Raw genomic sequence first — 14,085 nt, 5'->3', positions numbered from 1 at the left:
GATTTTATTTTATTTTTTCTCTACCAGCAGGCATGATTCAGTCCATAGCAATTGTTTCCTGTGTGAAATTCAGGCTTTTCTGTAGCAGCAAGCAGATTTGTGTGTGTGAGCGTCTTGTCGTTAATGTTAGGGATTTTGTGACTTGCTTATTCATAGTGTATTAAAGTCTGTAACATTCATGCTTTTTCATTACCTTAAATTTTATAATGTTGTTTTGAGCTTTTGTAACCTTAAGAAGCATGAAATTCTACAGTAGTCTCTGGTGTTTACTAAATGTTCTCTCACATCCCTCTCTATTAACAGTTTTTGCCATTTGCATTGTGGTAATATGCAGAGTACCCAGAGTTGAATCTGTGCAGGGACACATTTCATTTTTATTATTATATTGTATCTTATATCTTAAGTGTTTGTCACTGTGGCTAATCATCTTGAGTGAGAAGAGGGTGGGGGTTTTTGAGATTTTTTTCTTTTTTTTAGGGTTTGCCATAATCTATCAGTTCTCTACTTGATCTTCCACTTCTGTTGAGTAAAGGGGCAAATGTTTCTTTGTATCACACATAAGAGGTGTTGAGTCATGTTCCCTTAGGTCCTTTGATTTTAACTTTCACAACCAGTTTTTTCAGGTACATGTGTAAGCACAGCTATGGGAAATCAGCCCAAAATCTGTTGTTCTGCACTGACAGCTCAAGAGATGCCAGAGGAGGGGCACAGGAGTATAAAATTACAACATTTAGCGATACTTTCTCATAGCACACTCCCAGAGTTTTGCCTCTGGAGGGTTTCTAGAAGTGATGCTGCAATAGTTACTGCTTCAGAATGGATTTTTCTCCTGTTCTTGCTCATTCCCTTTTCTGAACCCAAATAAACTTTTCAGCACCTTAAAAACTGTGTAAAAATTTTCCAGTTTGGCTTGCTTTCAGCCTTGTCGTGTACTACTGATTGTGTTCAGTGCACTTCAGCTTCCCCTTACTGGAAGAGTATGTGACCCATTGTTCCATATTCTCTTGTCTGTGTGCTGCCCAGTATTTTAAATGCATCCTTCATACATTTACCTCTGTACTTATTTATAGAGTTTTAGGTCATCTTTTGCATATACTTGAGTATAATCCTTGTAGAATTTCCACTGGCATAGGAGGTGGTATCTTGCTTTTTAAGCTGATGTGCATTTTTATGATTTCCTTCAGAATTCAGCACATATTCAGCCTCCTTCAGCTGTGTGTTAACTGAATGCCTTGATCTAGTATCGATTAATTTGATACATCAACTTCCACTAATGCCTCATGTTTGTTGCTTGCTTTATTTTTTACAAGTAGGTTGGAGAGGGTAAGAGTTTAAAGATGCTCTAGCTTATTTGTAATGTCAGTCCCTCATGGATACTTTGATTTCCTATTTTTCAGTGGGTTTACTGAATTGTTATTTTTGCACAGTTTTAGCTTTCCTAATTATTGTTTCTGTCATCCATGTGGTCTCTTTTATGCTGAAAAGCACGTTTAATGAACAGACAAGAATGCGTATCTGTAATGGAATACTCATCAATACTCTTCTCTGGTTTGTGCTCTAAATCCACCATTTCTGACAAGCAGTTTTACTTGACTTGAAAGAGTTGCATAGCTGACTCATTTTCTGTTGGTTCTTAAAAGCACAAAAGGATTTTTGGTTCAGTGGATTTTCATATCTATTCTTTTTCATCAAGACTTTTCTAGTGCTTGAAAATCAGCACTGTTCTGAGTCAGTCGGAGCACTTTCCTGGTTTTCTGTTTGTGAGCTCATGTTCCATACACAGGATTTCTTCTCTTTCTAACCTGTCTTTTACTACTAGAGACTCTATTACTGGTATTTTCAGTGTATATGTTTATCTGACTGGTGTTCCTCTGCATGCCTTGATTTTCCTCCTGTTCTTATTTCCTGTACTTTTCTGTGCTGTTAATACCAGGTTGTATTAATTCTTCCTTAAGTCTTGCTGGAAATCAGTTACATGTAATCCATTACCTTTGAATTTAATTATGTGCCCTGCTATTTATATTTGTAATTACCTTCTTTATAAATTGTTTGTATCAATTAATTATTGATTCCATCCCTAGGAGCAATCCTCCATGATATAAGGGAACAATTAGCCTTTTCAGAGTTGAGATGGGGTTCCTTGTTACACCTCTGTCTGCATTTCAGGATTTATTTTTTGACTTGGGCATAAGGAATTATTAAATTCTAAAAGTTGGTATGTTTTCCAGTGTTGCTTACATGCAGAGTTTGAAGATGTTTTTATCTTCTGGGATAATAAATCTGTTTTAAAGATAATGTATGTATAATTGGGTAGCAATAGCAACAAGTTAAATAACAAATAAATTCTTTAGCTTTATCAGACCAAGCAGCAGCTGTTTATGTTGGTTTCTGCTAATTCATTACTGAAAGGGTGTTTTAGCACTGTGTAACAGCTTGAGGCTGTCCTAGCTAAAAACTTTTGTCATTTATTTAATAGGATTTGAAATATTTTTTTGTTCTTGTTAGCTAAGCTTCTTGTTTCACCTACATGCCACGATACAAAACTTTTCTATGTCTATTTTGCTATTTGCCCCCTTCCTTGGGTTGAGCCTTAGTTCACTCAAGGAGGAAGTCATGGAGTCCTTGTGGCTAGGATCCTGTAAAGCACTCTGAAAGAGGCTGTTTTGCTCTGCAATGCAATGATTTGAGGGATCTGCTCTTTAAGATCATTCCATCAAGATCTGTTATAGAAGCTTTAAATCTCTAAGAAACTATCTGAAATCGCTGCTTATATCTATGACACAATTTCACCAGATAATTCGTTTGTCATTGCTAGCCATTTGCAAGGGTTTCTTTTAAAGTTAAGTTAGGCTTATTATCTTGTAATAATAATATAAGCTTGGAAAAATAGAAGCAATATTAATGAACATAATTTGGATAACTGCATCACTTAGCTAGGTCCTTTAATGCAAATTCTGATAAAGTAAAGCAGTAAAAAGAAAATATACTGGAGTTTTTACTGAAATATGTAGTTCTTGAGGAAATAGTGTTAACTATAGATACTACAAAATCTGTTACAGGTCGGTCTTCACTCTTTCCTTTTGAAGATGGCTTCCTAGACGACAGTCACGGTGATCAGTCTTTATCATCGGGTCTCAGCTCTCCAACACGCTGTCAGAATGGTGAAAGAGTGGAACGCTATTCTAGAAAGGTGTTTGTTGGAGGTCTTCCTCCAGACATTGATGAAGGTACTGTGAATAAGCTACATTGGTGAGATGTGGGCAATTGGCTTTCATATAATTACTTTTAAAAGGTCAGATTTTCATAAAAACAGATGTGTTTTCCCAGATATGTCACTTGCGGTGCTTGTGGCACTATTTAAAATGAGCAAATACCACCACCCCTTGCAGCACCTGAGAATTTACTTGACATTCTTTTGTACTGTAGATCAGAAGAGATGGAGACAGAAATGCCTGCATAGCAGGTCTTCCAATCTGCAATAGCAGCATGTGTTCCCACGTATGTAAAGTGGGAAATCTGAATAAGGGAACTTACTGGGTACTGTCATTCCTCTGTAGTTCTCCTTTGTTCTTTTTAAAAGATGGGGTTGACTTTAAGGACTCAGCTAACATAGTCCTTACCAAGATAAACCAGACTTTAATTAATCATCTCTTGTATCCAGCATATAGGCATTGTTCAGTTGACAAATTTAAAGAAATTGATATGGTTGCAAAATAATAACCAGCTTAGTAGGGAAGATAATGTTCTTTCTCAGTCTTAGTCAGTATCTGTTCTCCTTGTGTGTACTCCCAACACAACCTGATTCCCAAACAAAATTTGTGACAGTTTTGGATGTATTTTTCATATTATAGCTGGAACCCAGCACTATCTAACTTCAATTGGCATACATAAGGAATTTGACAGTACCTTATCATGAGAAGAGAGGGGTCTCTGAATCTGAGCTATTAAGTTGAAGCCTACACCATGTCCAACTTTAAAAAGGAAATAGTATGAATTCCCAATGTATGGTTTACAGACAGCTCAAATGAAGTTTCCATGTCACATCATGAGCGGCAGGACTGTTGATACAGGAAAAGCTGAGTAATCTGAATCCTCAGTTGCAAGAAGGCAACAACTACAACAGTGAACACTGCTGGTCCTTTAGAATCAAAATGTATGCCTAGCCTATCCTGCAAGGGAGTAACATGGCCACTTGGGTGGTGATACCATGAGAGGTCTGCTCCTTTAACACTTTCTTCTTTTAGCTCCTGAGTTATTCAGTATGCGTTTTGTGGCTCTAGTTGCCTGAAATACCTAATGTGCAGCTCATGGGGTCAGATAAACTGAGCATATCTCAAACAACAATCAAAAAAATGGAAACTCACTGCCTTTATCTTCAAACTTTTCGCCTGATGGATTGTTGCTCTAATCTATCTAGCACCATATTAGACACAATTTTAAAGTAATTCTTTCTTTAAAATACATAAATAAATGGGGGGGGGGGGGGGGGGGGGAGGGAGGGGAATGTTAAAGAATAATTTGAAAGACCTTTTTCTGAAGCATTTGCATGCAAACTGAAACTGTCCTCTAAAATAATTTGAGATGTGTGTTCCACAGAGTTTTGAAATGGATGCTTAAAAAGCAAAGAAATAACTTGGTAATTCAAGGCAGATTTTCAGAGAGGACTCAGGAAGGTGAAATCCCCACAGTCGCATGACCTGGTGCAGCCTGCTTTTTAGGGCATGCTACAAGGAGTGGCTATGCTGTCATGTAGCTCCTCCGTCAGTCCCATGTGGCTGCATCTGACCCGGCTTTGTGGCTATAATTAGAACCACGCCGCAGCTGAAGCATATTCACTTCTGATAGATCATGTTTAATCCTGCTGCAAATTTGCATTAGTGGAATGTAATTTTTTTTTTTTCTTTTAAGCAACCACGTATGGCATAGAGGTGAAAGAATATTTAGGCATCCTCTGTGTACATTATTGCAGTTTTCACTGTTCTTAATAGATGGAGAAAATAGTCTGTTGGGTTTGTTTTTTTTAAAGTAAGAATTTTTACCTTGCCACTGTCAGTCTTCAGATTCTCTCTAAGGTGCCTCATTTGTTTTTTTGTAGATGAGATCACTGCCAGCTTTCGTAGGTTTGGACCTCTGGTGGTGGACTGGCCTCACAAAGCTGAAAGCAAGTCATATTTTCCACCTAAAGGTAATTAGTTTAAAAAACATTTATACAGGCTGTTCCAATAAAAGGAAACTACATCTGCAGTGTGGCAGTCTGTTAAAAGATGAATTTGCTCTTTCAACAAGCATATTGTCATCAGTTGCCATGATGCAAAAAAACCCAGGATTCAGTAACTGAAATATGGTCCTGTGCGTGCACTTCTTCAGCAAGGCTGGAGTCCCTGATTCATGTGCTAATGCGTACCAGATTTACTTCAGAATGCAAGTGGAAGAAATTTCCTACTGCCAATTCTGTTTCACTTTGCACGTTGTAGAAACTATAGGAGTACGAGCAGGAAGTCGCTGGTGTACGCAGTATTTGTAGAGAAGCGTGAGTCAGCTTTATGTGTCTTCTGACTCAAGAAGCTGTGAACCACAGCTCAGAGCTGCAAGGTCTGTGTCAGGGCTCACCAGGTACTGAATTGCAGAGAGGGCTGACTGGCGTCAGGCAGCACATTCATAGAGTTTCTAGGTTGGAGCTCGTTTAGTTCAGGGTGGTATAGAGTGCCTGCAAGTGGGGCAATTTCGTATCTGTCAAAAAAATATTGTGCTGACCTGTCTTGGTTGAGAAAGAACAGTTTATGGGAAATCTGTTTGGGAGAGTTGCTTGGCTAAATCAAATGCTTTTACTATATCTTAGTCCCTCCCGTGTTTTTTGCTTTATACTATATGCATTCTATTCTTAGTCATATGTGCCTCTTGCATGTAGTTTGGAACTGAAACAGTTGCATGAATTTACATAGAATTTCTGATCTGTCTGTTAAGATTTTCTGTTCTCACAGACCCTGAAAGCTTTTAATTGCTCATTAAGGCCACTGATTATTTTGGCAGAACAATGGACTCTTCAGTCGGTGAACTACCTAATCCTACACTATTTTGATAGGCATATCTGGACTGCAAAAAACACCACAAATAAAAGCCAGCCTCATTTATCAGGAAGCTTACATGCTGGAGGCAGGATAGCTCTGTGACAAATGCTTGGCCTCTAAAAAGTATTTGAGGCACTTAAAAACAGAACAAAAGCCCTATGCATGCTCCTCCTTTCCTGTTTCATTCTCACAACTCAGCCTTGCTGTCAGTAGTTATAACACAGCATCTGTTCTGGAATGTAAAACCAAACCAAAGCCCCTAAACCAGCAACAAAACACCTCAAACCTCAAGAAACCCCCATATATTCCAAAGGACAGATGGCAATATATATAATTTCCTTTTTTATAATTTCCTTTTTTAAAGGTCTTTAGGGTCCACCTAGCTAGTGAATTCTGATCTGTACCTTCGCTTACGTTTTTAAACACTTATGTTTTTAAAAATACCCAAAAAAGTAGTAAAACCAGATCCTCCTTGTTCCTACTGTCTCCTAGTGCTCTCCACTTATTTTTATGATTATTTTCTTTCCTTTCTTATTAATTCAATAAGCAACTATTCATGGTGAATCAGCATGGGACTTCCAATTATCATTTTATTCTGTATCCGACAGTGGACTAGTCATGCATCGCCGAACTTGTAAAACTGTTTTTGAGTAAGATCTATTTTAGCAGAAGACAAGGGAATGCAGCCTCACTTCTATTTTTGTCATGGTTCTAATATAGGAAACAGCTTTCAAAGCCCCTGACAGTTGCCCTGAACGTCTGTCTGAAAGTGCTGCACAAGAGTCAATCCCAACTGTTCCACATTTATTTATATCTGACTTCTTAGTTATCAATCAAGGCTGCAGCACTGTATGTCCTGCATTGCTGTCTCTGAGATTCACTTACAGTCATGGTGAGCTCGGTAGGTCAAATGTATGTGATCCACCATGATCCCATGTAGGCAGCATCTGCGTAGAAGACAGAATGTTACTACTGGGAGTGAGAATGTGAAGTCTGAATCTGCATTAGATTACTTTTTTTTAGCATCTTTTAGTCTATTCATAAAGAATACTTCTTTTCCAAAGTTTTTATGGAGTCATTGATGGAAGTACCACAATAAGATGTCTTCCACTGCTGTTTTTCACTAGAAGTTCCTTTAGAACAAAAATTATCTTCTTTTTTTGAAAACTTTTTTTCTCATTTGAAGCTGTTTTGATGCATTACCAGGCTTTTCTTTAAAGAATACAATTAAATGAAAAGAGTGATTTGAAATTATGCTTAGTGCAACATTCAGTGACAAGACTTGCTCAGCTGTCAAATTTCAAATGTGTTCTCCCTTCATTTTTCAAGATCTCTTTTCTTCCATGGTGCATTGCTAGTCTGTAAATTCTCTGATTTTGAATATGAGTCTTTCAGATAGCAAATATGTTAAAAAAAACCCCCAGCACAAACAACTAAAGAATTAATTGGGGGGTTTATGCTAGCAATCTCAAAGGAAAACAAGAAAAAAGGGATTGCTGGAATGCAGTGGGGATCAAGAGGGGATTGGACGTGGCACTTGGGACCATGGTTTAGTAGTCATGAGATCTTGGGTGACAGGTTGGACTTGATGATCTTTGAGGTCTTTTCCAACCTTATTGATTCTATGATTCTGTGTGTAGGCTAATCTTTCTTCACACATGAATAAAGACTGATCTACAAGGCTTCTCCTACCTACTTGTATATACCCCATTAACAGTGAAATTGAACCCTACTCTTTTTGAAGGTATGCCACCACCTCCAGGCTGACTTTATTGTCCTTTTGATGGATAGCCTTTTTCATTATTCTTTCATGTCTGTAGGGTCAGACCAGTAGCCACTGTCTGAACTTCTAACAAAGCTCAATACATTTTGTTTGTTTGTTTTGATAACTGTTTAGTTTCAGGTTTGGAGTAGATAGCATCAGGAGTCAATGCCAATGGTCAGCATAGTCATATGTTTTACACTGGAGATGTTTTACATCACAGTTTTCACTTCTCATAGTTATATCCAGGTGATGCCATCCCTCGCAGTCCTGAGTTCATTAATACAGACTTCCAGTAGCTACTTATTGGTAGAACATCTTGAATTTGTGGACTATCTGCTATGTTGGTGCAATATATGAATTCCCGCTAGTCTGAAAGATTAAAATAAAATGTTGCTTAGGATCTAGCGACCTCCTCCACCACTGCCACCCCCTGAGGGATTTATCTGCTTAGCTTAGTGAGCAATTCAGGCCATAGATGTGTAGCCAGTTCTAGCAAGCCTTATTAGCTAATTTGGTAGTTGGTATGGCTGATTAGCTTAGGTGCAGTGGCATATAAACTGTTTTCAGTACTAGCAGTATGCCAGAAACGTTCCTGGAATTATGGGTTAAACAGAGATGGTTTTCCTGAATCAGACATCCTGAGCAGCACGGTGTCATCACAGGTCCTGCACAGGCACATTACCTCAGATTTAGTGCTGGACCTGATGGACATAAATGGTGGTGTGTGAAATACACTGAACTGCAGCCTCCATCATGGTAAGTTACACAAGGCTTATCTCAGAGCAGTACCAACATTAGTATTTTGGACCTCAGAGGATCACAGATCAACAGCAATATGTTTGCACCATATTCCTTATGTGCATCTGAACTACCTATATTATCTAGGTTTTCTTGTTTTCCCTTGTTTTCTAGGGTTTTATTACCCTTAGTAAATCTTGCCTGAAATCACTGTGAGCATGTGTTTTAGAAAGCCATCTGGCTTGGTCAGTGGTTGAGTTTTTGTTACTGTAATAACCAAAATTATCTGACAGATCAAACAGCCCTTACAGGATGCAGTGGCTGCCAGTGAGTTCTATATTTAGGTTGATGAGAAAAGCAGGACCAGTGGCACCCAGCTGTTTTTCACTGGAAGTGTATACAATGCACTTGGGCAAGAAAAGCTGGAAGCAGCTAACACGATGTGTAGAAGAGGTTCCTATTGTGCATTCCAAGCATCTGTGTTACTATCTTAACATTTCTCTTTGCCACTCCTATCCATTGTAAAGCTTAGCACCGTGTTTTTATGTTGGTATCATCCATGAGGTGATTTTTATGCTTTGCTTCTGAATAAGGCCAATTCATTCCTGTTACCTGAAAATTCTTTGGATTACTTCCTTTGACATCTCTCCGGATATGTTAGCAGTGTAACTGGCAAAGCTGTAAATGCCATGTGTTGGTCTTGGGTAAGCAGATGCCCGGGTTGTAATGTGTTTACTTGGCATTCAGCAGAGAGTTTTGGGAAATAAATGTGGCTTGTGGTGAAGGATTTTTGGAGATGCTGAGAAATAAGGAAATATTCGCTGTAAGAATATTATCAAATGCAGTCACACATTCCTATGATACAGTCTATTTCTGTCTTGCAAAACCCAGGTAATTAATATTTTGTTGAAATAGGATTAATTTTATTTATTTATTTATTTATTTGCTGCCCTGCTGAGTTTAGCAATGCTTCTGTTAACTATGTTGAGTTTTTTTGTTCTTGTTGTTTTTGTTTTGGTTTTTTTTTTTTTATTAAACAGATGGTGCTGTTTCAAAACCCTTTTTATTTTTTTCCCCTTTCCCCCCTGTTGGTAGATTTAAAACAACTTTTTAAAAAGTCTTTGCAGATTTTTTTTTGTTGTCCTTTGTGATAACTGACTTTTGGATGAAGAAGAGATTGAGCTAGGAAATGAAGCATGGTAGAGCTTGGAGATAGGACAAGTTTGAAATGGGAGAAAAGCCTTGGGTTTACAGATTTAGATCTGTGGTGCAGCAATCTGATTCTCTCATGTTTTCCCTGTTCTTCAGTTAGTAATTCTGTTAGTTTAGAAAAATAAACACACTTGTCCCTGTTACTCCACAGAGGACACTAAAGCTGGACAAGGTCTCATGAAGAAAATAGTGTATGCAAAGTTGCACAAAGTGGCACATTGAAGTAATTCTCGTGCTTTAATTTAAAATAGCTGGTGAGACTGTATGAGCCTTCTTGATGATCTCTAAGGTAATGTTAGATGGGAACACTGTTGTTCCTAGTCTGCTGACCTTGATTTCATGGAGGAGGACATTTTGCATGGTTAATGCCATTGCAGTGGCAATAGTAGCTTTGGCTAGAGGAGCAAAAATGAAGGGTTGCAAGGACGAAGTACAGTGTCATAATGCTAATTTGATCAGCCATGTTCACAAGAAGGTGTCTGGTTTGTCTGAATACTGCAATCGAATGTACTGAAACTGATTGCATTGCCTTACTGCTTTTAATACCATAGTACTAATGTCCTGCATAAAATGTCTAGTGAGTTTTTGTATTTTAAAAACTGAAGCCAGCTATCATTATTTTTGCTAGAATGGAAACTGAGGTTCCTTATCTAGAAATACACTGTATGGCAAATGGTGATGCAAGATCTTTTTAATACTTTGTTGATGTATGTTCCAACACACAGGTGCACAATATCAGTCTTCTACCCATTGACATCTGAGAATATATATATATATATATATATATATATAAAAAAAATTGTAGTCCCTGTGTCTTCCCACAGTAGAATCCTGTGTCAATGCAATTCTCAAAATGTGTGGCAACAAAATGCAATATGTATGAATCTGCTTTTCGGTACCTGTGTAACTCCAAGTTCTTTTTGTGTAGAATTCTCTTTTTAGGATTTCAATTACCTTTTTTTTTTTCTTTTTTAATACAAGTCTTCCTTTGTAAAGCTCTTCAAACTATTTCCTGTCTTGTCCTCAATGTTTCAGTATTCTTGGTAGTATTAATTGTGATGGTTGGCATTATAGGTACATTATTGATAGTGATTGATTTCAAAATCTCTCCTTGATAACTGGCACAGCAGACTCAAAGAGCATTCAAGGAGCTTGCTTCATATAAGAGAATCTCTGTCCCTGCCATTTTCAATTTCTTTTTCTAGGGGTAAACAAGAATCTGATTGCTCAAAAATATTTTTGAACAATCAAGGCTAGGCACATCTGTTTCTGAGGTAGCATTGCGGGACTGTTCTCTCTCAGCTTTCATGCTTTCAACAAATGTTTTTTTTCTTTCAGAATTGCTAGGTTGCTGTAGATTGTTATTTTCAGTTACTATTTTTTTTTTTATGCCTGAAGAAACCAGGATTATTTTCTTTAGTGAGCATTTGTTGAGCCTTTTTCAAATGGCAACTAGGGAATGACCAGGTCTCTTCAGAAAGGGCTCAGAATTCATTGTTCTCCATAGGATGTGGCCATAATGGTCTTTCTAGTTGCCTATGACTAGAGGAACCAGATAAGTAAATTTTTGAGCAATCTTATTATGAGAAGAATATACTGATTGTAGATAAATATTCCTAAGGTAGTCTAGGCTATTACTGAAAATCTTATTTTGAGAGCCAGGACTACAATATTAGAAAGGATGGGTGGTATATAGAATTCAAGCATGAAATGTGGGGTTCTGGGTTCTAGTACAAAGTCATCAAGCAGAGTAAATCCAACCCCAGCAGCTTCTATCTTCCTTGCTAATGTAAACCACGTTCCCCAATTTCTCCCTTTCTGCCTACCCTCTTCTTTATTCTTATATAGTGTCAGAAAGCTTCTTACAATCAAGTCCACAATTACTGGATCAGCTTCTTTTCAGGGCTATTTTTGAGGTGTGGGGGTGGGCTTCAAAGAGGCAGATGTTGGGCTGCAATTACTGATAGTAGTTCTGAATTATTATTCTGTAAGAACAGATCTTGCAAAACCACATGCTTGATAACACTCTGTAAGACATCCTCCCAAGTGAGGTGGTCTTTTTGTGAGACCTTATGTAATGGGACCAAATCAATTTTTTTGCTTGTAATACAGAATAAAGCTGTTGTCCAAATTCAGATCTCTGCCCTATCAATAGGCTTATCCCTCATTTATGTTTGGGTTTGGTCTACAGGACTCTTGTTTATGTGTAGGTTTGGTCTGGGTTTTTTTTCCTTTCTTTTTTCCTCCTTCCTCCAAGAACTTTGGTATCTGAAAATGAATACAAGTCTCCAGTTTCTTATGACTGCACTTCTAATTTTCTAGAGAAACAACTTAGGTTTCTAGTCTTCTTCACTGATGTTCTAGTTCCCAGAGCTTCCAGAAAAAAAGAAATTAAAACATCACACAGTCCATCATTACAATTTCAGGCTTGCTGTGCATCTCTCCACCAGTCTCTTTCATATCTGAACCTATGGGAAAGTGTTTTGTATAATCAAGGTGTTGAGTGCAATGAACCACGTAACTTAAATTTACCATGTCAGTAATAAATTGATAGAAGAGTTTTGTAGTCATGACTGTTCAGAAGCTCTTCAGAAGGTTTTGGGAGAAGCAAAATAGCTTTCTCCTTTTTTTTTTTTTTTTTTTTTTTTTTACCACACAGAAGTCAGTCTGAGAGATCATTTTGCTGTATTCAAAACTGCTTTATATTCTATACTTCTTCTGTTGGGCTCTGTGATTACTGGAAGAAGATGGGTTGTCTCATCCAAAGGCCTTGAATTTCCCACAGGAAAAAAAAAAAACAAAACAAACAATCAGGCTTCTAAAAGACCTAAGAGATTTGTTGGTAGCAGTTAAAGGAGGCATAATTGGGGCACCCACATCATGGTCTGGAGTTTATGTATCACTTTTCAGTTGTATCCAATGCCTTTTAGTTTTGCTCTCCCTGGTGGGCTAGGTTACATAAGGAGAGATGCTCAAGCCACGTCCATTGCTTCCAGCAAAGCCAGTTTTGAAGTTCATGCGCCTCACATCTGCACCTACTGATAGAGGGTTTTTTTATAAGTCTTCTGACTTTTTAGGGAAAATTAAAGGTCATATGCTGCAGTTGCATAATATTATCTTTCTAGAACACTCTTCCTATAAATGATCTATATGCTTTTCTGTTGGTCATATACCAAAGATGCAGGCTATTTTCTCTTGCTTGTGGCTTGGAAGGATTAAGATTGCAATGGGATTTCTTATACTTTACACCAGCTATCTGTTTTATTAGAGTACATTGATTTAAGTCAAAGTTGTTATTTGAGGCTTGTCTCAAGGGGATTGCTGCTTCCAAAATCCAAAGAGCAGCTGATTGGAGTCTGTTTCATGCACTGACTAATCACTGTTTGTCATCACAAGTTTTCAATCAAATGCTCTGTTCGGTGGGTTTTGTTTAAATAGCATTTCCAAGCATCTATTTTTTGAGTAACTGTTGCAGTAAATTTATTTGGGCTAGGTTTTTTTCAGTAAGATCTGGTGTCCATATTTTTGTTCTTCATTGTTGTGCAGCTGTTACCTGTCATAAAATTTCTTGAAGTTGGGACTTATTTAGACCAAATATGCCTCTGACTTAAACAGAAAATAGACAAGTGCTTGGTTAAATGATAGAGTAATCTGAACAACTGATGGTGGCCAGATTAAAAACCCAATTCCTGACAAGTTTACTGATCTCTCTTTTGTTCAGAAACAGGAAATCCTACAGATAGTCCTTATTAAAGAATTCATTATTTTATGAGTTTTCTGAGTATTATATGTACTCTTAGATTTTTCAGGAGTAATGTCTTGGGAATTGAGTGTTCTGTATTATATGGGTAATGACACCAACTTACACAGAAACTGAGTGTGGGGTTTTGGTGGCTGTGTGTTTATTTGGTTGGTTTTGGTGGGTTTTTGTTTGCTTGTTTTATTGAGCAATTAGTTTTAAAACCGCTAGACTTGGTTGTGATCACAGGTTTTAATTCAAAATGTTCATAAAGATGATCTCAAAGAGAAAAGAGTAGCCCTATGAACTTACCTTCTAATAATTAAAGGGCATTGGCTATCCAAACCAGGAACAGGGTTAACTGCAAAATTTTAACTGTTTTAGATCTTATTTGAGCAGATGCAGATTCACCAACTACAAAGCTTTCTTTAAAAAGAAACAGAAGTGCATAGATCTTGACTGACTTAATGACAGTTCCTAAATAAGAACACCGAATCATGCTTTTTTAGGGGTATACATCTCTGTCCATTTCTGTGGATGATAAATACATTAGACTGTGATAG

The 14,085-nt window shown here is 37.5% G+C and overlaps 1 protein-coding gene across 8 annotated transcripts in view; it reads left to right on the top strand.

Moving 5' to 3' along the window:
• The window catches only part of CPEB3 (cytoplasmic polyadenylation element binding protein 3), an 87,922-nt gene that overhangs the window by 56,413 nt on the left and 17,424 nt on the right, over positions 1-14,085 (top strand). For all 8 annotated transcript variants that reach the window (XM_068139643.1, XM_068139646.1, XM_068139644.1 and 5 more), the window contains 2 exons: positions 3,060-3,227; positions 5,096-5,185. In XM_068139643.1, coding sequence (XP_067995744.1) covers positions 3,060-3,227; positions 5,096-5,185 — 258 coding nt within the window. The remainder of the gene's footprint in view (positions 1-3,059; positions 3,228-5,095; positions 5,186-14,085) is intronic.

This window comes from Melanerpes formicivorus, unplaced genomic scaffold (assembly GCF_026170545.1).
Source record: "Melanerpes formicivorus ecotype bairdi unplaced genomic scaffold, bMelFor1.0.p_v2 SCAF_6, whole genome shotgun sequence".
Lineage (NCBI taxonomy): Eukaryota > Metazoa > Chordata > Aves > Piciformes > Picidae > Melanerpes > Melanerpes formicivorus.
The sequence above is the reverse complement of the archived record's forward strand: the minus strand, read 5'-3'. Positions and strand labels throughout refer to the sequence as shown.